Below are 24,912 nucleotides of genomic sequence, written 5' to 3' on the forward strand. Positions count from 1 at the left end.
ATATAGGTAAGTATGAGTTAAGAAGAATAAGAAGATCGCATATTACTTGGAAAATAAGTGTCTAAATGGGTAGAGGAACAGGGAGATCGGGGAGTAGATACACAAATGGCTAAAAAGTAGCACTGCAGATTAAGAAAGCCATTAAAAAAAACAAACAAAATTGTTGGGTTTCATTTCTAGAGGGATAGAGTTGAAAAGAACAGAGGTTATGTTTAACTAGCATAGATACTTGGTTAGACCACACTTGTGCAGCATGAACAGTTCCACTCTCTGTATTATAAAAGAACATAGAACTGGAGAAGCTCCAAGAATGATTTAATAAGCTGGTACAAGAACTCAGAGGTTATACTTCTCTTTCATCCAGGAAAGAAAGATTGAGAGGCGACCTGATAGATGATTTTAAGATTATGGGGAGAATTTTCTCCCCGTCAGGGGGTTTGGGTGGGAGCGGGCAGGGGCGGGCGTGTAGCTGATCGCTGCCCGCGATCGACTGCATCCACCTTTTTACGCGGGTGGGCCAATTAAGGCCCGCCCAGCGTGACGCGCACCGGAAGCGCTGAGCACTCCCAGTGCGGGCGGGAGGAGAAGGCCGAGTCGGGGCCTGTGCTCTTTCGCACATGTGCAGAGGCAGGAAGGCAGTGGGGTCCCCACACTGCACCATCTAGTCCAAGGGGAAGGGCATTAAATTCCATCCAATGTGCGCGAAAGAGCACAGAAATCTCCCTGAAGCACAGAGCTGCCTCAGGGAGATCAGTTTGATATGTAAAAATTTAAATAAAGAAACATTTTTTTAAGACGTGTCTCCTCATGTGACAATGTCAGTGTTACATGAGCTGAGACTTGTCTATGAATTTTTTGCAAAATTTTATTAAAGTTTAAAAACCCTCATGAAACCCCATCCTGCCCGTGGGTGAGGTTTCATGATAAATGCGAAGCCGCTTGGGCTCTTCGCCTGCCCGCCAACCTTAAGGTTGGACAGGCAGCTATGTTAATTATTTGGATTGGAATTTAAGTGGCCTTAATAGGCCTTTGACAGTTCGGCGGGTGCGCAGCCGACTCCGGTGCGCGCCCACCAAACTCAAGATCTGAATGATGCGTGATGACGTCGGGACGCACACCTGACATCACCGAGCGTCATTTTACGCATTGGCGAGCGGGCCCTGTCCCTGCTCGCCAAACTGAAGATTCCGCCCTATGAAAGGGTTTGATAAGATACATGTTGACAAGATGTATGGAATTTAGTCCAGGAAACGGGCATCATGCCTACTGGCTGGAGAGTCAGCAAGAGCCCCATCTCGACTCCTTTAGGGAAGGCCCACTATATTAATTGGCTGGCCTTCACTGAGATCAAGGAACACGGGGTAGACATCTCTTCCCTGAGAGCTGCCGGCCAATCAGAGGCCTTTGATCTGACCCCCTTCCCAGGAGCCTGCAAGCACACTCGACAGAGTTTGCTTTTTGGGCTTCCCGCATGGCAATTGCCCTGCCCGCCACATGGTGAATACCAGAGATGGCCGGATCAGATCCTTAAATGGGCTTCAAGTGGCTTTGGGGCAGGAAGGCCGTCCACAAGCTTTTCCGCCTGGACTTAATCGAGGCAGAGGCAGGAAGGTGGTGGGGTCCCCACACTGCACCATCTATTGCAAGGGGAAGGGCATTAAATTCCATCCAATGTTTCCACTTGTTGGTGAGACCAGAACTAGGGGCCATAAATATAAGATGGTCACTGACAAAGAGACTATAGGAGAAACTTCATTACCCAGAGAGTGGTTAAAATGTGGAACAAAAATAAAAATACCTGGAAAAACTCAGCAGGTCTGGCAGCATCTGCGGAGAGGAACATAGTTAACGTTTCGAGTCCGTATGACTCTTCAACAGAATGTGGAATTAGCTACCACAAGTAGTTGAGGCTATGATCATATATGCATTCAACGGAAAGCACACAAGGGAGAAAAGAGTAGAAGGATATGTTGATGGGGTTAGATGAAGGAGGAGGCTCATGTGGTGCATAAACACTAGCATGGACCTGTTGGGCCTATTTATGTGCTGTAAATACTTTGTAAGTAATAATTCCAGATAAGAAAGTTGCTGTAAAAATAGTCTCAGCAGAAGAATACAGGGTAAGTAAACTCAGCAACATATTCTCCCATCATGTAAAGTGATAAATTCAGTAATAGTGATTTAAATTTACTGATACTTACCCTCCAATTCCAACAATAAGTTTTATCATTTTCGGCTTTCAAACGGACCTCTAATCAACCTTGTACTGAATTCAGGAAATGATGATGCATAAGTCCTGCAATTTATGAAAAAGAAAGATATTTATGCTCTTGTATTTCTGTAAGGTCTCTGATATTATGTTGAGCCTGCTGCAGTCTGTTCCTTTCTCACCTCATCACTTTCTTTACCTACGCGTAAGCAGATCAGTGGTACTCAAACCCTTCTTTAATTTTGCTAACATATCTAATAAATGTTTTTTGAAAGTCCATATAAGTAGTATCCCACATCAGCTCTCTACATTACTTCATTAAAGAACTCAACCAAGCTAGCCAAATACATTTTCATTTTCCTTTAACAAATCTATCTAAGTTGACTTTCATTTATTAACCCATGCTTTTCCAAATACCAATTAGTCTAGTCTTGGATTTTTGTTTGTAAAAGTTCTCCCACAATGCTTGTGTTTGCCGGGGTTTATCCCTCTCCCCACTTTTAAACATGGTTGTAACATTTGCAATCCTTCAGTCCTCTTACCCCACTCCCATATGCAAGGAGGATTGAAAAGATTATGTCCAGAGTCTCTGTAGTTTCCAGCCTTAGTTCCCTCATTAACTGTGGATGCATCTCACCACACTAGGTGACTTTTCTACTTCGCTTTTATTTTTATTTTGTAAAGAACATATCTTTTTATTTCTGTTGGACTGTGGATAAAAATTACAATGGCTGCAGTTTAAACATTATGTCCACTGGAACAGTGTGAGTGATATATACAATGTTGCTGTCCTGGAACAGAGCGTGCCATGAAAGACAGGATGGTGCTGAAGAGAAGTCTGGCCTAATGGAGAACTGCCTGGCAACAACATTTTAATTGGCTCCTGACAGGTGATCAGGGTTTGTGTGAGAGCAGTGCAGCAGAATAGCTCCTAGCCTGAAAGAGAAAAGATCTAAAATCTCTTTCTCCTGTGTCTAAGATTCCAGTAATTTCATAATAATAGCTAGCTGGCTTTTTCTCCTCATATCTCTGTAACCTGCTCTCTTTCCCTGAAAACCTCTGTCAAGAGGCAAAGGGGAAAATCACTGTTAGAGACATTGAAAGGCAAGTGCTCAACCAGTGAACTAAATACTGAAAATTCTGGGAAGACCACCTTGTGTCATCAACAAAGAACTGGAAGACATCGATCAAAATCAACCCATCAAATCCTGTACTCCGGAATTGGTGCTATTGAAATGTTCTATTCCACTCTTAAAATCCATGCTTTTGTGTATCTTATGTGTCTTGTATGTGCGTGTTTGGGATTTAAGAAGGGGTAGAGTTTAGGTTATGGAGTTAGAAATTAGCAGTTCACATTTCTCTCTTTTGCCACATGTGAAAGACAATTTGTTCAATAAACAGTTATTTACTTATTGAGACCTGGTGCTTGTATTCTGTTAATCAAAATTAAACAATTAGGTGGATTGATCAAACTTTTTCACATTTGTCACAGTTCGTGGAGCAGTGAGGCTTGATATTGCAACGCACTATCCCCAGTGAGTGGTGACAAAGTTTGGGGACTCGTCCTGGATATTTTGGAACAAAAGGCAATGCCAATTTCAGTGTAGATCTAGTCTGTAATAAAAGCTAAAAGGGAACACCAGGTTTGCACTGTCAAAAATAAGATGGCACTGGAAACTGCTAAGGCTTTTCTGCAAGTGGAAGAGATGTCCCTGATGATTTTATTAGGTATCCCAAAAGCCAGGTTAATCAAATTGGCAAGTAAATTAAGAGTTGGATTGTCTACCAAAGCTAGGAAGGCAGAGATAATTGAAGAGATGGCACAGCTTTTGAAATTGGAAGGAATACCCAAGAAACCGAGTTTTCCAAGGAATGGGTTTAAATTCAGTTGCAAATAAAAAAAATTGGAACTAGAGGCAGTAGAAAAGGAAAGAAAATGGGCATTTCAAAGGGAGTTAGAAACGGTGAAGTTAGAAAAGGAGGAAAGAGAAAAAGAGAGAGAATTCCAGCTTAAATTGCTGACAGTTGAAAAAGAGACACCAGTAGGTGAGGCGGGACTTATGTCCAGATCGAAACCCAGTGGGGAGATGCATAAATGTGTACAAGCTCTTCCAAAATTTGAGGAAAGGGATGTTGAAGCATTCTTTATTTCATTTGAGAAGACAGCTAAACAGATGAACTGGCCAAAGGAAACTGGACATTGCCCATGCAGAGCAAATTGACAGGTAGAGCACAGGAAATGTATGCTTCACTATCGGAGGAGGTTTCTAGGGATTGTGATGTGGTGAAAAAGGACATTTTGAGTGCATATGAGTTGATCCCTGAAGCATACAGACAAAAGTTTCAAAATTTAAGGAAACAGCCTGGGCAAACTTACATTGAATTCGCAAGGGTTAAGCAAAGTAGCTTTGACAGGTGAATATAAGCATTAGGAGTTGAAACTACCTCTGAAGTTCTCAGAGAGACTATTATCTTGGAAGAATTTAAAAACTCCCTGACTTCTGTCATAAGAACCCATGTTGAAGACCTAAGGGTTGCAACTGCTAGACAGGCAGCAGTAATGGATGATGATTATGAGCTGATCTATAACCCCCATAAATTTTGAAAAGGATAGAAAATGGGAGTGTGAAAGGAAGGCGAGTAGCCAGGGTGAAGAATGGATAACTGGGAATACCTTGAGATCTCCTCCCCAGATCAGGAAGGAAGGTAATGAAGGTGGAGGTGAACCTTGAAGGCCTGAGTGTTTCCATCGCAATAAAGTGAAACACATTCGTTCAAAATGCTGCGAGTTGCAAGGGAAATCCATGGGACTTATTGGAGTTCATAAGGGTGAGTCCGAAAAGGGAACTCAAAAAGAATATGCCACGGATCAAATTGTAGCTTTAACTACAAATAAGGGTCTGGAGGTAACCACTGCTGTGAATGCAGGTGAAGCAAATAAGGTAGATGAGAGATATAAAGGATTTTTGTCCAAAGAAAAGATAACCCCTTTTTCATCAAATGATGTGGCTAAATCCATAATTATATTCAGGGACACAGGAGCTACACAAACTCTCTTGCTGGGGAAGGACCTATTTTTCCCTCCAGAGAGTTCAATAAAAGATAAAGTATTGGTAAATGGGGTAAATGGAGGGTATATCCCAGTTCCATTGTACAAAGTGCAATTGGAGTGTGATTTGTTGTCTGGATCGGTGGTTGTAGGAATGGTTAAGAAATTACCCATGGATGGAGTTGATTTATCCTGGGGAATGATTTGGCAGAAGTGAAGATTATAACTTCGTCCATAATTACAGAAAGTCCAAGAGAGGCTAAAGAAACAGAGCAGTTACAAGAACTGGTTCCTGGTATTTTTCCATTGTGTATGGTGACTAGAGCAAAGGCTAAACAATGTCCATCATCAGAGGTCAAAGGAATATCATGAGCAGATGTAAGAGTAGCCGAAGCTTTCTTTAAGGATGAGGGTAATTCAAAGGACGCGTTTGGCATGTCTTCATTAATTGAAGCTCAGAAAGCAGGTCTAGAGTTAAACAAGTTAGCACAGTCAGCTCACACTGAAGCTGAGGCTGAAGGAGTTCTGGAGCGCTATTACATTAAAAACGTAGTTCTGATGAGGAAGTGGAGACACCCTCATAGACCTGGGATGAGGAATGGTCGGTTGTTCATTAGATAGTGGTACCGCCCAAATATCGAAAGGAGATATTGCGAGTAGCACATTAAATCCCTATGGTAGAACATGTAGGAATACGGAAAACCCAAGCATCGATAAACAGGCATTTTATCTGGCCAAGATTTCATAAGGGCGTAGTGCAATTTTGTAAAATGAGTCATACATGTCAGGTAGTAGGTAAACCTCAACATGTAATCAAACCAGCACCTTTAATACCCATACCAGTTATTGAAGAACCATTCAGTTGGGTATTAGTAGATTGTGTCAGACCATTACCCAAAATGAAAGCAGGATATCAGTATATCCTTACAATCATGGATATGACAACCCGATTTCCAGAAGCTATTCCTTTAGGGACAATTACAGCTAAGGTGGCACTGTAAAAGTTGACTCTGTTTTTCACTCGTTATGGCCTACCAATTGAATTACAATCTGACCAAGGTTCTAATTTCATGTCTAAAATTTTCCAGGACATAATCAGCAGCTCAGGTATCCAACAAGTAAAGTCTACTGTCTATCACCCAGAGACACAGGGAGCTTTAGAGAGATACCATTAGACTCTCAAAACCATGATTAAGACCTATTGCCATGAATACCCAAAGGATTGGGACAAAGGATTAGATTTCTTACAATTTGCTACCAGAGATTCTCTGAATGAATCGACTGGATTTAGTCCATTCGAATTGATCTATGGTCATGAAATAAGAGGTCCATTAAAAGTGATTAAGGAAAAGTTCCTAAAGCAGAAAGACAAATCCTCCATGTTGGATTATGTGTCCATGTTTCGAGAAAGACTCACAGGAGCATGTTAAGTAACATGAGAGCACTTAAAAAATTCCCAAGCTAAAATGAAAGAGTGGGCAGACAAACGTGCTAGAACTAGAACGTTCCAAGCAGGAGATGAAGCATTGGTATTATTACCTTTGCAGGTGAACCCCTGAAAGTGAAATTCAGTGGCGTCTATAAGATAGTTAGAAGAGTCAGTCAAGTGACTTACCTGATAGATACTTGTGTGTAGGAAGAAGAAACAGTCACATAAACATGTTGAAGTATTATCATCGTAGAGAAGATGATAAGACAGAGCAAGTGTGTCAGGTGGTAGGAATAGTGGAAGATGAGAGACAGTAAGGGCAAGGTAGAAGGAGAAATAGACAGTGCCCAAAGCGAACTTCCTACAATTCAACTAGCCAATACAACAATACTGGGATAGTTTGACACTGTGTTCTCATATTTAGAGGAAGGACCAAGGGAAGATCTAATAAAGTTACTTGGGAAGCATAAGGGAATTTGTAGGGATATACCTGGATGTACTAAGTTAGTTAAGCATGACGTGGACGTAGGAGACTCAGTGCCAATAAAACAACATCAATATCAGTTGAGCCCAGAAAAACAAGCTCAGTTGGAAACAGAGATCCAATATATGCTGGACAATCAATTGACTGAGCCTAGCCAAAGTAGCTGGAGCTCACCGGTAATGTTGGTTCCTAAACTGGATGGATCCACTAGATTTTGTATAGACTACAGGAAAGTGAATGTAGTAATGAGGACAGATTCATATCAGATTCCTCGGTTAGAAGATTGCATCAATACGGTTGGCAGTGCCTCATTTCTTTCTAAAATTGATCTATTGAAGGGGTACTGGCAAGTGACATTAACATTAAGGGCTAAAAAAAATCCGCCTTTGTTACGCCAAGTGGGTTGTATCAATGGCATGTATCCATAGCATACAAGGCTACGGGCCAAGTGCTGGAAAATGGGATTAGAATAGATAGGTGCTTGATGGCCGGCACGGACACGATGGATCAAAGGGCCTGTTTCTCTGCAGTATAACTCTATGACTCTAATGTCTAGTCATGCCTTTTGGGTTTTAAAATGCCCCGGCTATATTTCAGAGTCTTATGAATCAAGTTGTAGCTGAAGTACCTAAATGTGTAGTTTAGTTAGACGATGTCGTAATATATAGTAACACATGGAAAGAACATGTAAAGCAATTAGAGGACCTGTGTAAGCAATTGCAGTTGGCTGGCTTCTGCCGAAGGGCAATGAAGGCTCGAAACGTTAACTGATTTCTTCTCCGCCGATGCTGCCAGACCTGCTGAGTTTTTCCAGGTAATTCTGTTTTTGTTTTGGATTTCCAGCATCCGCAGTAGCTTTTAGCATTTTGTTTTTATGGCTTAGTCATTAATCTGGCCAAATGCGAATTTGCAAAAGCAAGGGTATATCACCTAGGTCACATTGTAGGACAAGGGCAAGTGTTGCCAAGAACAGCAAAAGTGAACACTCTAATAGAATTTCCCATTCCTAAAACTAAATGAGAAATCATGAGGTTTTTGGGAATGTGTGGGTTTTATAGGAAGTTTGTGCCTAACTATAGCTGTACCTCTCACCAATTTGTTAAGAAAACAGGCAAAAGTGGTATGGTCAGCAGAATGCCATGCAGCCTTTGAAAAGTTAAAGGCGATCTTAATAAATGAACCAGTGTTGGCTGTCCCTGACTTTACCAAGCCTTTTAAAATGGCAACTGATGCTAGCAACTTGGGGGTAGGTGCAGTCCTATTATAACATGATAAGTTAGGGATAGAGAGCTGGTGGGGAACTTTTCAAGAAACTAAATCAATATTAGAGGAAGTACTCTACAGTAGAAAAAGAAACTCTAGCATTGTTGTTGTCTCTTCAACACTTTGAAGTTTATGTCCAACACGATAACAAAGAAACGTTAATCTACACTGACCATAATCCACTGGCGTTCATTAAAAAGTTTAAAAGTCGAAATGCGAGACTGTTTACATGGAGTTTATTGTTTCATCCACTCAATTTAAAGATTGTTCACATTGCCGGTAAAGATAATGTGATCGCAAATGCATTGTCCCGAGTGTAAAATACTAAAAAATATTAAATGGGTAAGCAATGCTGAAGGTTGTATAAGGGGGAGGAAGGATGAATGGAAGTAAGTCTCGTGTTTTGTTGTCCATGTGTCATATAGCTTGAGATGAAACGCATTTTTGAAATGGCATTTCATCTTTATTGAAGGGTGAAGGCATATAAGGAACATATCTTTTTATTTCTGTTGGACTGTTGTAAAGAACATATCTTTTTATATGCTGTTAGACTATGGGTTGAAATTACAATGGCTGCAGGTTGAAAGACATGTCCACTAAAATAAGATGAGGGATATATAAAATGTTACAGTCCTGGAACAGAGTGTGCCATGAAAGACAGGATGATGCCGGAAAGGAGTCCTGGACCAAGGGCCTGGCAACGTTTTAATTGGCTCCTGACCAGGTGATTAGGTTTTGTGTGAGAAGCAGTGCAGCAGCTCCTAGCCTGAAAGGAACAAGACCTAAAACCTCTTGTGTGTGGAAGATTCCAATAATTCCGCAATAATAGCTAACTAGCCTTTTCTCCTCATATCTCTGAAACCTGCTTAAACTCCCGTCAAGAGCCAAAGGGGAAAATTGCTGTTCGAGGCTTTGAAAGGCAAGTGCTCAACCAGTGAACTAAATACTGAAAGTGCTAGAAGACCACCTTGTGTCATCAACAAGAACTGAAAGGAATTTGGAAGACATCAATCAAAATCAACCCATTGAATCCTGTACTCCGGAATTGGTGCGATTGAACTGTTTTATCCCACCCTTAAGATCCATGTTTTTGTGTCTTATGTGTCTTGTATGTGTGTGTATAGGGATTTAAGAAGGGGTAGAGTTTAGGTTATTGAGTTAAAATTAGCAGTTCATATTTCTTTCTTTTGCCACTTGTGAAAGACAATTTGTTCAATAAATAGTTATTTACTTGTTAAATTTACAAACCTGGTAAGCGTGTTCTGTTAACTTAAATTAAACAATTAGGTGAGTTGATCAAACTTTTTCACATTTGTCGTGGTTCGAGACATAGTGGTGCTTGATATTGCAGCGCAGTGAGTCATGACAGCACGTGGTGTCCATTTGATTTATATGTGAATGTGCAATTTACTAAATGAGGACACAAGTCTTTCTCAGTGTAAGCTTTTTGTTCCACTTATTATTAAAAACAAAACTCTGTCACCTCTTTAAGATTTGAGATTAGGCTTTATTTAGCAAAGGATTCTGTGCTAAATTATGGGGAAGAACAGTGCTCTCAATTACCAGATTTGTGGCAGGTTTGCTTATTTCAGTAGGTCAAGTCATACTTCTCTTCTGCCTTGCCTTGAATTTACATTCTTTAGGTGTTGTTGTACACTCTATTGTACTTCCACTGCAAATCTGGGTATTTCTTCTCCTCTCACTTTTCCAGTGTTTGCTTTAAGTCTTTAGTTTCAGAATTTCTAACTGGCTAAGTGAACAAGTGTCAGGAGGCCCAAACTGGAGGCGTGCAAGGCCACAGTTTTATACTGACCATGGCTATCTGACAGATAAAATTTTTCCCTGGAGTGGGAAACGTGGTAGGCCGTGACCTGCACTCACATAAAGTGATGTCAGGATCACCATTTAAATGCCTCCTGCAAACACAGTTTTCCCTGACATCGGTATTTTTGTCAAGGCCTGTGGGTTCCCATAGGCTGTGGGAACTATGCCAGCTAAATCAGTTCGTGAACCTTGGGGGAAGGTTGCTGTGGAGTTGGGAACCTTTTGACAGCTAAGTTTAAAAGGCCTTGCCAACTTCAAACATCACAATGTAATGTTGTATGATGATTTAAGTATGTTTTCAATGCAGTGATTGATCATAGGGCTCCATCCTTAAAAGGGAAGGGACCATTAAATCAACCAATATTGTGTAAGTGTTCACATGTATCAAGAGTACTATATCTACTGCATAAAGTGCTCTTATGCATTCAAAAGTATTGAGAATATGAATTAAATGCATCATCTAGACCCTGTACTTCTACATTGATTTTATGTCCAAAGATTTGTTGAGCATTTGAAAAAACTGAACAGATGCCAGACCTCTTTGATTGAAAACTCCACTGAGCCTTTGAAAAAAAAGGAGCTAATAGCTGGACATTTGGTCATGCAACTTTAAGACTATAGTGTATTGAGCTCTATGGAATTTGTTTATTCAGTTATGTAATGTAATCCCATTATGAATGCATGGCTGAGTTGCAAAAAACACTAATGAATTTAGCTCAGCAGTGTTTTTGACAACTGTGGACTGTGTGCTTTGTTTGATTGACAATTTTATGAGCAGATAATAGGATTAAATGTTTTGAAGAGCTTTTTAACTAGTTGTTTGTTTCTTTTGGCAGATTAATGAGCATGTGAGAGCAGAGTGTTTTTTCAAGGGGAGATTCAATGCCTGTGTGTTAAATTAACAAATTTTATGAGCTTCTAAGAGGAGCAATTTTTTTCAACTGGAGTTTGAATGGATGATAGTTTTTTTTTATTCATTGAGCATCAAAGACTTCCCAGTGTTTTATGACTTTTGAGTTCTGATCATAGTAGATACTGATCAGAGTAGGTATGGAGGATGCATAGGGGGGTATGGAGAGGGAATGGGTGGGGGTGAGGGCTAGGGGAAGCTAACAACCATGTAGCGAACTGGGTTGCTGTCCCAGTGAATGGAGGCAGCCCTTCTAATTGGCTGGCCTCAACATCCACTTACCTCCTTTCCCACCTCAGGCCTGCTCCAGGAGGCAGTGGCCATGACTCCAGCCTGACCCAACCCTGGGAGATGGAAATTCCATGTGAATAGGCTGACTTTCAAAAGCAGGGAACATGACGTCGGGAAATGGCCTGACCTGCATTTCCTGCCTCGAAGGAGAAAATCTTGTCCCTGGTCTTTTATTCTCTTAGTAACCAGGCTTATTTTAAGCTTCTGTCCACACCAATGACTTGCATTTATATAGTATCTTTAACATAGAACAACTTCTCAAGTTATTTCAATGGGCAATGTAGACTAGGTTTTTGAGTCATTGTAGACATATTTCAAAATAGTGTTGTTTCCTATTGTTCAAATGATTTAAATTGAAAAACATTCAATTGTTCAAATTATTTCAAATGATTTGAGCACATATATCCACAGGTCTGTTTCTGCACCTCTATAGAAGTGTACTCTAATTTTTATTGCCTCTCTTTGTTCTTCCTACCAAAATATATAATTTCATACCAATCTCTATTCAACTTCATCTGTCATGTGTCTGCCCATTTCACCAGCCTATGTTCTCTTGAAGCCTATCACTACTCTCCTCAGCTCACAATATTTTCAAGTTTTGTATCATCCGCAAATTTTGAAATTGCGCCCTCTACGTCCAAATCTGTTATTTATTAAGGTTAATTAAGGAAAGCCAGCATGGATTTGTTAAGGGCAAATCACATTTAACTAACTTGCTTGAGTTTTTTTGGTGAGGTAACAGAGAGGGTTTATGAGGGTAATGGTGTTGATATGGTAGTACGTAGACTTCAAAAAGGCATTTGATAAAGTGCTGCACAACAGGCTTGTGAGCAAATTTAGAGCTCATGGAATAAAAGGGACAGTAGCAACATGGATATGAAATTGGCTGAGTGACATGAAAGAGGTAGTGGTGAACAGTTGTTTTTCAGACTGGAGGAAGGTTGGAGGTGGAGTTCCTTGGAAGTCGATGTTAGAACCCTGATGTATATTAATGACCTAGACATTGGTGTACAAGGCACAATTTCAAAATTTATTGACAATACAAAACTTGGAAATACTGTGAACTATGAGGAGGATAGTGTAGAACTTCAAAAGGACATAGACAGGTTGGTGGAATGGGTGGACAAGTGGCAGATGAAATTTAATGCAGTGAATTTTGAAGTGATTCATTCTGTAGGAAGAATGTGGGGAGACAATATAAAATGAAGGCAACAATTCTAAAAGGGGTGCAGCAGCAGAGGGATATGGAGGTATATGTGCATAAGTCATTGAAGATCATAGGACAGGTTGAGAAAGCGTTAAATAAAGCTGAGCTTTATCAATAAAGGCTGTTATGATCCTGGACCAGACTCCCAAGTTTTTGGTACAATTCAGTTAGGGGCCAGTAACTTTTTGTTTAAAGTAGACCATGTTTGAGATTCAAGGTATTTGCTAAGAGAAAGCCACAGGATTCCACGATTTTTGAACAAACAAAATAAGCTTTACTATACAAGCTCAGAAAGATAAAACAATTTACAATATCTATCTTATGCTCTAACATTCAGGATTAACATGAAGTAAATGTGAATTAACAGGCAAACTGTGGTCTAACATCCACATCGTACATTAAATAGCTGATGCGACCAAGACAGATCCCATAGATTTCTCAGCAACCCACCCAGACGACAGTAAACACAGAGTCAACCAAACTCATTGAAGCTCTCTCTCTCAGGCGAATTCCAGTCTTCACCTTTGAAAATTGAGCCTTGGAATTCTCTCCAAAGGTTGCTCCAACTCAGACTGCCTCAATGACTGCTCATCTCACATGGTTTCAATCTCGACTTCCGAGTCCCCATTTCCCTGGATTCCAGAGTCTGCACTTCTGCACCAACTCAAGCACAACCGCAGCTCTTCAGCTGTGCCGAGCAGAACAGTACTGCCCCAAAGTACTGCCCACCTTTGCCTCAATGACCTGCAGCACAGAGTCACCAACCTTCTGCTGCCTTCTCAGTTCTTGTGGGCTTCTAGCGAGCCCTCACTACTTGAAGCATGCCAACTGCAGCGCTTTGCTTGGAGCTTCTTTCTTTGCTCCTCTTCCCAGTGGTTCCTACCAGTGATCTCCTTCCGGTGGCATCATCCATGGCTCTCTCTCATGCTTTGGGACCTCTCCCTGGGTTCCCTCTTTGGGACCTCTCCCTATCTCATGTCTAGGACTCCTCTCCATAAGGCACCCCCCTCCGGGCTCACATGTTGGGTGCTGTTTGTGCCATTCCTTTTTCAAGCAGACACACTGAGCCCGTGTCCTGGGCCCGAAGAACTCCAAACGCTGTGCTACGCATATGCAGTCTGCTCCCAATCGCGCTTGTGTGACAACTGCCAGGGCCTGTTGGGACTCATAGTTCCGGACCTCCACCCGACAACAAGGTAAGTTTGGATTTCTTAACACATGGAGTACAAAGAACAAGGAAGTTATATTAAATCTGTATAAAACACTGGTTCGGCCTCAACTGGAGTATTGCGTCCAGTTCTGGCCTCCACATTTTAGGAAGGATGTGAACACATTAGAGAGAATGCAGAAAAAAAATCAGGGAATGGTTCCAGGGATGAGGAATATCAGTAACGGAGATAGATTGGAGAAGTTGGGACTGTTCTCTGGGAGGAGAGAAGGCTGAGAGGAGATTTGATAGCGGTATTTAAAATCATGAGGGATCTGGACAGAGTATATAGGAAGAAGCTGTTTCCATTGGTGGAATGGTTGAGGACCAGAAGGCACAGATTTAAGAGAATTGGCAAATAGTCGCTTGGTAGTACAGAACTTGAATGTTGCTGAAAAGAGAGACATGCTGTCGAAGCTTTTCATCTCGCACTCATCATGGCAGATGCAAGAATACCAAATGAGATTTGATTAAATTTGGTATTCTTGTGCCTGGCCTGATGAGTGCAAGACAAAAAGCTTCAACAGCATGTCTCTCTCTTTTCAGCAACAATTGACAAAAGAAGCAATGGCGGCATGAGGAAAATCCTTTTCAGACATTGAGCAGTTAGGATTGTGACTATACTGTCTGAGAATGTGGTGCAGGCAGCTTTAACTGAGGCACTTAAGACGGAATTGGATTATTACCTGAAGAGGAAGAATGTGCAGGGTTATGGAGAGAAAGTGTGGAATGGCACAAGGCGAATTGCTCCTCCAAAGAGCCGGCACAGAGACGATGGGCTGTAATTATTCTCCGATTCTATATTTCAGGAGAAGTAGTGATCCCACTATCAACTACTGGGAAACCCACTCTATACTTTCTTCCAGTCAAAAAAAAGCTGATCACTGCTTTCTGTTTCCTGTCACTCAATCAGTCAAGTATCAATGTTGCTACTGTCCCTTTTATTCTACGGGCTTCAACTTTCCCAGCTGGCCTATTATGTGGCATTTTATCAAATGTGTTTTGGAAGTCCATACACACCGTGTCAACTTATTAATCTCTTTCCTAGGTCCCTAAACTCTGGCTGCAGGACCTCCATTCCTGTTTCTACCTATGTCATTGGCACTGATATAATCACTATCTGTTCATCCACCCACCTCAGGGTGCTCTGCAACCACTCAGTGATATCCATGACCCTGGCACCAAGGAGTTAACACCCCATCCTGGAATCACATATGTGGCCCCTTCTGCTTTCCCAATCTTCCTCCTGCTCCCACGTACAGCTGAGCCACCTGTGGTGCTATGGAATTGGCTATGGCTGTACTCCAGCAGAGGAAACCACTAGTTTGACAGAACTGAATAGTGGTTAGTGAGCAAATGCACTCGGGGAACATCTGCACCATCTACCTGATCCTCCTCACCTGTCTGGTGGTGACCTAGTCCCTCTCAGCCAGCACACACTTAAACTGCAGGGTGAATGCTTCCCACAAGGTGCTATCCATGAAACTCTCAGTCTCACGAATGCACCATAGTGGCCCCAGTTGCTGCTCAAGCTCAAAGCTGAAGCTTGAGCTCCTCCAGATGATGACACTTCCTGCATATGTGGTTATCTAGGACTAGGGAAACGTCCTTGATTTTCCACATAGATCAGAATTTGTGTTCCACAGGCCTGAAGTGCCCTATGGCTCTACGTATTAGGCTGCTAACTTAGAAATAAACTGAAGATTAAAAAACAACTTTGTAGCTACTCACCAACCTCTTCGCCCACGCTGATGTCACTTTTGGGCTATTTCTCTCTCTGATGCTTTTGCTACTTTAGCTCTGAGCAGATCCTAAAAATATTAAACACACAAAAAATGGATATACAGACAATTAACCTATAAACCTGCCTTAAAAGTACTGCTGTTCCTCTCTCTTTGTAGATTGTGATATTCTAATGTCATGATTTAATTTCTCCTGTGTTTGATTTGCTCTTGCTGTGCTTTTCATATCCCTGCTCTGTTCCTGCTCCTTTGTAGCATGTAACAACAACAATACTGGTTGTAAAGTGCCTCGAAGTGGCCCGAGGCTGTGAAAGGCACTATATAAATGTATTTATTTTGTTATATTTTAATATATTGTTACCTATGAACTTAACTACTACTCCCTTTAAATCTTAATTTTACAGTAAATTGTTTAGCTGTTATGTAATTTTTTGCATTTGTTGTTCCAATTTCTTTCTACCATTTAACTGCTTTCACACTGTCATCCCTTTATTCCTAACTTAGAACAACAGATTCCCCGAGATAGAACACTGATCTCCTCTCATTATTGAACACCTTGACCTGAGCAGCGATGTGACAGACAAGCCACCAGGGAAAGTCCTGAAACTCCAGGCAACAGGAACCCAAATTACTAATCCAGTCCTTTTGACAACACGGGTTGTACAGCACAGTGCGGGGAACAGTGGATCAATCATACCCAAAATGACATTGCAGGGAGCACGGAACCTCCCGCCCCCAATACCACAGTGCGGGGAGCAGAGGATCACCCACACTCAATACCATCATGCAGGGAGAACTGGGCCACTCACCCCCAATACCAGAGTGCAGGGAGCACAGGACCTCCAACCCCTAATACGGGAAGCAGAGGACTACTCACCCCCAATACCACAGTGCGGGGAGCAAGGGACCTCCCATCCCCAATACCACAATGTGGGGAGCAGAGGATGACTCACCCCCAATACCACAGTGCGGGGAGCACGGGACTTTCCACCCCCGATACCAAAGTGCGGTGAGCAGAGGACCACCAACCCCCAATAACACAGTGCAGGGAGAACTGGACCACCCACCCCCACTACCACAGTGAAGCGAGCAGAGGATCACCAGCCCCCAATAACGCAGTGCAGGGAGAACTGGACCACTCACTCCCGATACCACAGTGCAGGGAGCTATGGGACATCCCACCCCCAACACCACAGTGCGGAGAGCACAGGATCACTCACCCTCAATACCACAGTGTGGGGAGCACAAGACCACACAGCCAACACCATAGTGCAGGGCACATGGGTCCACTCACCAACACCACAGTGCAGGGAGGACAGGACTGTAAAACTTCTGACAGCTAGTTGGTGTAGGAGACAATCAAAAATCAATCTTTACCCAGTTATAGATTTATTCACAAAGTGAGACATTACAACACCCGTGTCAATAATTGTCTCATATATCCCATCTGTATACAATTAACCTAATTTATATAGTTAACAGATTCCCTTTTTTCTATTTTAAATAAAGCTTAATAATATTCACAAACAATATTTCCAAACAGATCAAGGAAGAAAAACTGATTTTCTATATTCTGTATAAAGTTTAACATTACACGACACACCCTGTTCTGGGAGCTCCAATAATCTTTAGGTACAAGCACTAATTTTTGTGAAACAATCAGGTAAATGATGACTTGCATCAATCCATTTAATCTTGGAGATTTCCTTTTTTTCTAAGACTTGTTTCACGCCAGCAAGTTAAATCCTTAATCTTTTTTCACTTGCACTCTTTGCAGAAGTGTATGTTATCCAACAAGGAATCTATGTATCATTTAATGGGCAAACTGTTTCCTGTACAGAAATTCTACAGAATTTCCAAATAATATAGTTGAAAATAGAATCCCATATTCAGCGCTTCCACAAGAAATTGGTGTTTCTGCAGTTAGTACTTTTAACAACCCTTCATTTTCCTAGGCTAAAGAACAACATTCTCCATTTTCACCCACCTAAAATATTATCAATATAGCTGCCGTTGAATAATCATCAGGAAGACTGACATGAGAAGCATCACTAAAAATTACTAATTTCATGTTCTTTGAGTCACCCAAGGATAGAAACTTAAGTACACATTTTTTCATATTTAATTTTGTTTTATTTTACCTTAAAACAGCTTTGACTTTAAGGTGCTTCATCATAGTATTTAGTTCCAATACATCAAAACTCGCTACCAATCATGTCTGAATAGTAACACTCTCCAATAGGATTGCTGATTTAAAGTTACTCCAAGCCTATTCTGCTTAATGTCTAAACCAATATATTTAAAAGCTGCTGAAGCCTAATTTCCAATCTTAAATTCCACTTTAATTTTATTCATAACACATCTCACAAATTCCACAGTGCCACCCCATAAAAAATCAGGTATCTGAAAGGTTCCCTCTTTGATACCAATAAAACGTTGCAGGGTCTGCTTTTAGTTGAACACAGCCTGCTTTCAGCAAAACTGATCTCACTGAAAAGTACCACAATTTCAAGGCATCATTCAGGCCATAAACTTTATTTTCCATAGTTTTCCTTCTGCATCACTTGTCTTCTTTGGCCAGTTTCAGTTATGCTTCTTTATGAAATTTTTCACCCTGCAGAAACATAGCTTTTATGTCAATTGACCTAGACGCCCATGAATATGTGGCCAAAGGAGCTAAAAATACTTTCAGGATTATATTTCCTGCTGTGGGGCAGTCCGCCGCAACATCCGTATTGCTCAGTTGTTCTTCAAAATCCTGAGCAACTAGCCTCGCATTCTGAAGGGATCATTCCCTGATACCCTGGTTCACTACTTTATCATCCCCGCCTCTTCCCACAGCACTGTCCATGCAAGCGCAGCAGGTGCAACACTTGCCCTTTTATCTCCTCCATTCTCATTGTCCAAGGCCCCAAACATTCCTTCTAGGTTCAACAGCGATTTAACTGCACTTCTTTCAAGTTAGTAAACTGCATTTGCTGCTCGGTATCCATTCCCCTAATTCTGCTCCTCACCCTGGACTTTTTGTCCTCATCCTTGTACAGTGTTGCAATAAAGCTGAAAGCTGGAGAAATACTCCGGGTCCACTCATAGGAAAGCAGAAAAAGGGAAAGTAAAGAGAGAAAGAGGAGTTGGGGGGGGGGGGGGTAGGGGTTTGGGAAGTGGGGAGCGAAGAGGATTGGGGGGATGGGGGGGGGCGGTGGGGGTGGTGTTGGAAGAAGTTATGAATCCTCTAGCTCCAGCTACCTCTGCGGCAATTCAGAAAGAAGCTGCTCCAGCTCCAGAGTGAAACAATGGCCACCCCTCAAACCCAGCTTTTATTAAAAAAACACAAAATGCTGAAAAAAACTCAGAAAATCGGAAAGTATCTGCATAGAGAGAAACAGAATTAACGATTCAGTTCGAGCTGAACCCAACTTTCATTACCTGATCCACTTAGGCCTTCCGCAGCAGCAATAACGTCAATGCGCTCAACGTGAGGGGCGGGTCTTCGTGCTGTCATCGCGCTCAGTGTGAGGGGCGGGTCTTCGTGCTGTCATCGTTCTCAGTGTGAGGAGCGTGTCTTCGTGATGTCATCACGCTCAGTCAGAGGGGCGTGGTATCCTCGTGCCGTACTTCCTGGTTGCACCCCGCGCGCTCTGGGTCAGTACTTCCTCAATCCGGTACAAACTTTTGGGATATTCTGCGGCAGCAGCAAATTTACAATTTTTAAAAAAACTAATTGCAGCAAAAATGTCCAAACCGCCGCCTAAACCAGCCAAACCAGGTAAGGTGCCTTTTCCCTACATGTTTATATGAAGTTAGAATACAGATTCATTGACCTTAAATCTTTTTCCCAAAGGGAACTTAATGTAAAATCTCTCTTGAGGAGTTCGAAGCTTATCTTCACGGCTGTCATTGTAACTCAGAGCCCAGAACCTCAACTTTACCAAATTTGAATATCATTTTTTAAGTAAAATATTCATGCTTTTTTACTAAATGTAATTGTTTCCCAGTCAGCCTATTTTTTTTTACATTTTCCCAGCAAAAGGAAAGAATTTGGAGATAAATGAGGGTAAATGTCATAGAGCTGGTTCCTCTCCTCTTGGTGTCAGCGCAATTCAGTTCCGTGGTTCCGTGGGTGGGGTTCAGGAGCTAGCTGCCCCTGTGATTGACAAAATCTTACCTTCTCGGCTCCGCTCTGTTATAGTATATACTGTTAAAAATATTAAACGCCTTTCAGTTTGCACTAGGCTCTCTTATTTCTGGTGTCAAGTTGTGACCTGGGATTAACATAAAAACTATCCTCCAAGATCTAGTGGTTGAATGGATCTGCAACATGTTTTTTCAAATGTCAGTTTGTCATTCCTTGTGCATGCGCTGCTAACATTTGTGGGTTACCACTAGCAACCATAATTGTAGGGTTTCCTTCAAATATTACTTTAAAGCATTAATTAAACCAAATTTTTATGTGATTTACTCATGTAATTGTACAGTATTTTGTGCAAGAACTGAGAGGGGTTTCTCTGCTCGGCGTGATGTAGACCGCATTCCGTTCAAAAGTGCAAATTAATATCTCTAAATCAAAACAAAGCCTGTCCACCTAAAACTATTTCTTGAATCATGTAAACACGACGGCAATTTCAGACATGTACTAGCTATTCTGTTAGGACTAGTGTGTCTGGAGATCTCCCGAAGCGCACCCTTCATCCGCTATGATCAGAAGCATGGATGTGCTGCGGAATATCTAGGTGAACAAAAGCGTATGACCTCTGATTGTTTATTTTGCAATTCGCTCTTCTGGAGGATGATGAGCACGCTAGGGAGCTATTGCCATTTTTAAACCAAAAATCTGGTTTGTTTTGTATAAAATATCTAAATGAACAGGATACAGTTTTTCTAAATTTAACCATTTCGTATTGTAGCAGCAAAAATAACAACTTAAACATACCTTGCCGTTAAAATGGGCCTTCGACATTTTACAAGTGTGTTGTAGATTAACTTGATTTTACTGCCAGTCAAAACTACCACTTGGTATCACCACTTCACCACGGCCCCATCTCTTTCACCTCCATAGTTTGGGAGCAAGAACGTTGCCTATTTAGCTAAGGTTCATGGTATAACAATGAATGGAAGCCATTGTAACATAAGTTATATGAATTTCTCTAGGAGATTGTTGTATGACCCCTTTACCTCGTGCTAATTTGCAATGTGAGAAACATGATTCTGTTAACTATTTTGTCTGGTATTCTAGCTAAAGGTCCGGATGTGCATTCTCAATGACTTGTGTGTAACCAATTCGTTTGCTAGTAGCATCTGACAAATTTAAAGGGGTATGGAACTTGCAATGTAGATTATGTTATTACCAGATTCACTTTAGACAGTGCTACACAAAAATTCATTATCTTGTTGGTTAAATTTTATTTTTAGTTAATTGTGAATACTGAAAAAGCCATTGATTTTGTACATCCACAGCCCAGTACCAAACCTGTTTACAGAATTGTCAGTTAATTCATAACATATAACCACAGCATACATTTAAAAAAAGTGCTTTTAACTTCATGAAATATCCCAAGACACTTCAGGAACATTATCGAACAAAATTTGACACCAGGCCACATAAGGTAATATTAGGAAAGTTACCAACAGCTTGGCCAAAGAGGTCAGTTCTAAAGAGAAAAGAGAGGTGGAGGGAAGAAATTGAGGTGGAGGGAAGAAATTCCAGAGCTTGGGCCTAGACAACTAAAGGTGTGGCCACCAATGTGGGAACAGTTAAAATCACAAATGCACAAGAAGCCAGAATTGGGCTAACTTGGAAGCTTGTAGGAGCAGCAAAAGTTAGAGGTAACCTTTCCTATTACTTTTTAAAATGAACAATGTTGACTGGGTGGGAAGGTGAGAAATGTTCTGTCTCAAATAAACTGGGGCAATTTGTGGCTGAGAATGTTTCACTAATGTGGTACCTGTGGATAAGGTTGCACCCACCTGCTACAAAAGACCTGCTTTAGTGACCTAATTTCCAGCTGACTGCTTAAATATACAGATTTTAAGTATTTATATTTCAGCTTTGGTTTGATGGCTATTCTGAGCTAGACATTGTGCACATGTGTTCTAGCCAGGCGGGAGAGCAGTACAGAACTCCAAGCAGGCTTTTTTTTTGGACAAAATGTAAAACATCTCTTTCCAGGGGAGAAAACTTCAGTGATTCTCTCCTGGACAAAAATTCCCTGTTTTTTTTCTGAGGGAGAGGTATTTTGGTTATAGCTATTAATTTAAAGCAGCCTTTCTTCTGTTCGTTATTGGAACTAAAAAATGTTGCACAAGCTTTTATTAATTAAATTGTCAATGGCTTTTGTATCCTTTTACATAAATATTACTCAAATAATGGGGCGATGTGGATGGTAGTTGTTCCCATTGTGTTAGTGTTGCATGTTAGATCATTAATCAGCAGCAAAGGCACATATCAGCAATGCAGAGGGGTTGAAATCGTGTTCCTGATTACAAATGTGTTGTGATTTGAAAACAAGTACATGTGGAAAATAGTAAGCTTTCTAAATGACAACAAAAACAACATTTTTATATTTTTATAATACACACTTAATGTAATCAAATATCCACAGATGCTTCACAGGAACATTATAAAACAAAATATGGCACCAATAAACAAACATTAGGTCAGATGACCAAAAGCTTGATCAGAGGTAGGTTATGTAGAATAAGGTAGAATACGAGTGGCCAGTCAAAAATGCATTGGAATATTCAAATCTAGAGGTAATGAAGGCATGAATTAGGATTTCATCAGCAGATGAGCTGAAACAGGGGTGAAGCTGGACAATGTTGCAGAGATGGAAATGGGCAGTTTTCGTACTGTTAAAATGTCAGAAACTCATCTCAGGGGTCAAATATAACACCAAGCTGCAAATAAGGAAACAAAGTTAAAGAGGACTGTGGATTCAGGGGAAGATGTTGCATTTTGAGTGTTTTGCAGCATTTGTACCTAGTTTGTGTGGCAAATATGAAACTCAAAAGGGCCCAAAGCAAAGTACAGCATAAATAGAAATAAAAATGAAAGACAAGTACTTCATGGCTCTGACGAAGTCATATGGACTTGAAACATTAACACTGTTTTTCTCTCCACAGATGTTAGACCTGCTGAGTTTTTCCAGCATTTTGTTTTTGTTTCAGATTTCCTGCATCCACAGTATTTTGCTTTTATTTTTACCTAATGGGTGTGATGATCTCCCAAAAAAAAATCTAGGATGTACATTGTACAACCATGCAATCCATCTGAACAACATGAGGCAGTGCAACACACTGGATTTTTACCTATTTGGTTTAAGAGGGATTATGGTATAGGTATGGCGTTATAAATTCATGTTTAAGTATATAATTGGTAATTTCCAGGGAGGCACAGAACTATGTTAATTAGGACAATCAGGGAGTACTAAAAAGAAGTAGGTCTCAATTGTGCACTCTAGCATTTCACATTAGTCTTGAAACAATGGAGAGTGGTCAAACTCAAATTGTGGTGGTGTGTGCACTTAATCTAAGAATAGATGATTGGGACTTTTCTCCCCCAAGGGTGGACTCAAGGAAGTAGGGTTGGGAAAGGGAAACGTGACGTGGGTGAAGAGCCACTGATTACAATGATGGGGCTTAGTCAAATGGGCAAAATAGCTGCAGTGAGCTTCCACATCAGCTTTAGCAACTCAATAAGCTAATCCTCATCAGATAGAGGAAGAGTCAGTTCAGCATTTCTGCATCTGATGTCTGATGTTCGTTCACTTGTGAACGAGGTCCTTGCCATCTGTGAGCTTGTTGTGGATGCTTGCATCAACATCATGGCCTTGATGGAAATCTGACAAAAGGGAAATATTATCTTCCCCCTTAAAAAGAAGCCTCCCCACCTGACTATACTTTCACCACTTTGTATCCAGATATTCATGTTGGCCATGTGCTGCATATCACTAAATCACACCTTGGTCTATCCCCATGCTCCTCTTGGCCCCCCTTTTGAGCATCTCACCTTGTTCCATTCCTTTCATATCATTTAAAATTATGATTCACTATTTACCCAAGTAAGGTAAGAGTTTACTTATTGAGGTATCTTCAATGCTTTCCTCCCTCACTGCACAGGGGGTCTCTTATCCTGTAACTTCAACCTCCATCTTAATCCAGTAAGCTCTCTCCTGAGTTCATTGGCCTCCTACCCTCCCTTAACCCTTCCCTCCAAATAAACTCTCCTACACATATTCATGGCCACCCCCTTGCCTTGCCACTTCATGTGGTCTCTCTACTCCCATCATAGCAATCACAGGGCTATTTCGGACCACTTCCTTGTAATCAGTGGCTCTTCACCCACGTCACCCTTCCATTTCCCAATGCTACTTCCTTGAGTCCACCCTTGGGGGTGTGGGGGGGGCGGTGGGGGGGAAGTTCCAATCATCTAGCCTTTGGCCCTCTGTTCACCATAACATTTCTGCAGTGACTGATCTTATAGAATATTACAATAAAGAAAGAGGTCAGTGAGCCCACTGAAGACCAATCTGGTTAGTTTGACTCACCACGCTGTGTATTCCTGCAATTTTTTCCTCTTAAGGATTTATCCAGTTCCCTTTTGAGGGCTCATTGAATCTGTATCCACCACCCTATCAGACAGTGACTACTCGCCACTTGCCTAGATGAGTGTAGCTCCTACATCACTCAAGAAGCTTGACACCATCCAGGACAAAGCCCGCTGGATTGGCACCCTATCCTCGACCACCGACAGTGGCAGCAGTGTGTACCATCTACAAGATGTACTGTAGCAACTTGTCAATGCTCCTTTGACAGCACCTTCCAAACCCATGACCTCTACCACCTAGGAAGAGGGCAGTGGTAGCATGGGAATACCACCACCTGGCAGGTCCCCTCCAAGTCACTCACCATATTGCTGTTCTTTCACTGTCACTGGGTCAAAATCCTGGAACTCCCTTCCAAACAACACTGTGGGTGTACCTACACCCACATGAACTGCAGCACTTCAAGGTGCAATTCGTTATGGGGCAATAAATGCTGGCCTAGCTGGTGACACCCACATTCACACCCCCAAGAAAAAATAAAAAAAACCAAATCCTAACCACTCTTTGGGTAATAGAGCTTTTCTTCATGTCATCTCTAGTTCTTTTGCCCTTTGTTCTTGCTCCTTCAGCCATTGGAAACTGCTTCCCTTTATGTACTTCATCTTAACCCTTCACAATTTTAAACACCTTTATCAAATCACCTTCCTTATTATTTGTTCATAAGATGTGGGTGTCACTGGCAAGGCCAGCATTTACT

General features: G+C 41.4%; 2 protein-coding genes across 3 annotated transcripts in view; one reads left to right on the forward strand and one right to left on the reverse strand.

Moving 5' to 3' along the window:
- LOC144696058 (nicotinamide riboside kinase 1-like) overlaps window positions 1-19,163 on the reverse strand; it is a 38,533-nt gene extending 19,370 nt beyond the window's left edge. Inside the window, exons 1-3 of one of the 2 annotated variants that reach the window (XM_078567277.1) lie at window positions 19,042-19,163; window positions 15,609-15,684; window positions 2,202-2,296 (exon numbers count right to left, since the gene is read on the reverse strand). In XM_078567277.1, coding sequence (XP_078423403.1) covers window positions 2,202-2,230 — 29 coding nt within the window. In that variant the 5' untranslated portion in view covers window positions 2,231-2,296; window positions 15,609-15,684; window positions 19,042-19,163. Of the gene's footprint in view, window positions 1-2,201; window positions 2,297-15,604; window positions 15,685-19,041 lie in introns of both variants that reach the window. The other variant, XM_078567267.1, reaches the window with a different exon arrangement.
- Window positions 19,164-19,260: 97 nt separating this feature from the next.
- ostf1 (osteoclast stimulating factor 1) overlaps window positions 19,261-24,912 on the forward strand; it is a 105,207-nt gene continuing 99,555 nt past the window's right edge. Inside the window, exon 1 of the mRNA XM_078567257.1 lies at window positions 19,261-19,381. Within this exon, the coding sequence (XP_078423383.1) occupies window positions 19,348-19,381 (34 nt within the window). The 5' untranslated portion in view covers window positions 19,261-19,347. The remainder of the gene's footprint in view (window positions 19,382-24,912) is intronic.

This window comes from Cetorhinus maximus, chromosome 2 (genome assembly GCF_964194155.1).
Source record: "Cetorhinus maximus chromosome 2, sCetMax3.hap1.1, whole genome shotgun sequence".
Taxonomy (NCBI): domain Eukaryota; kingdom Metazoa; phylum Chordata; class Chondrichthyes; order Lamniformes; family Cetorhinidae; genus Cetorhinus; species Cetorhinus maximus.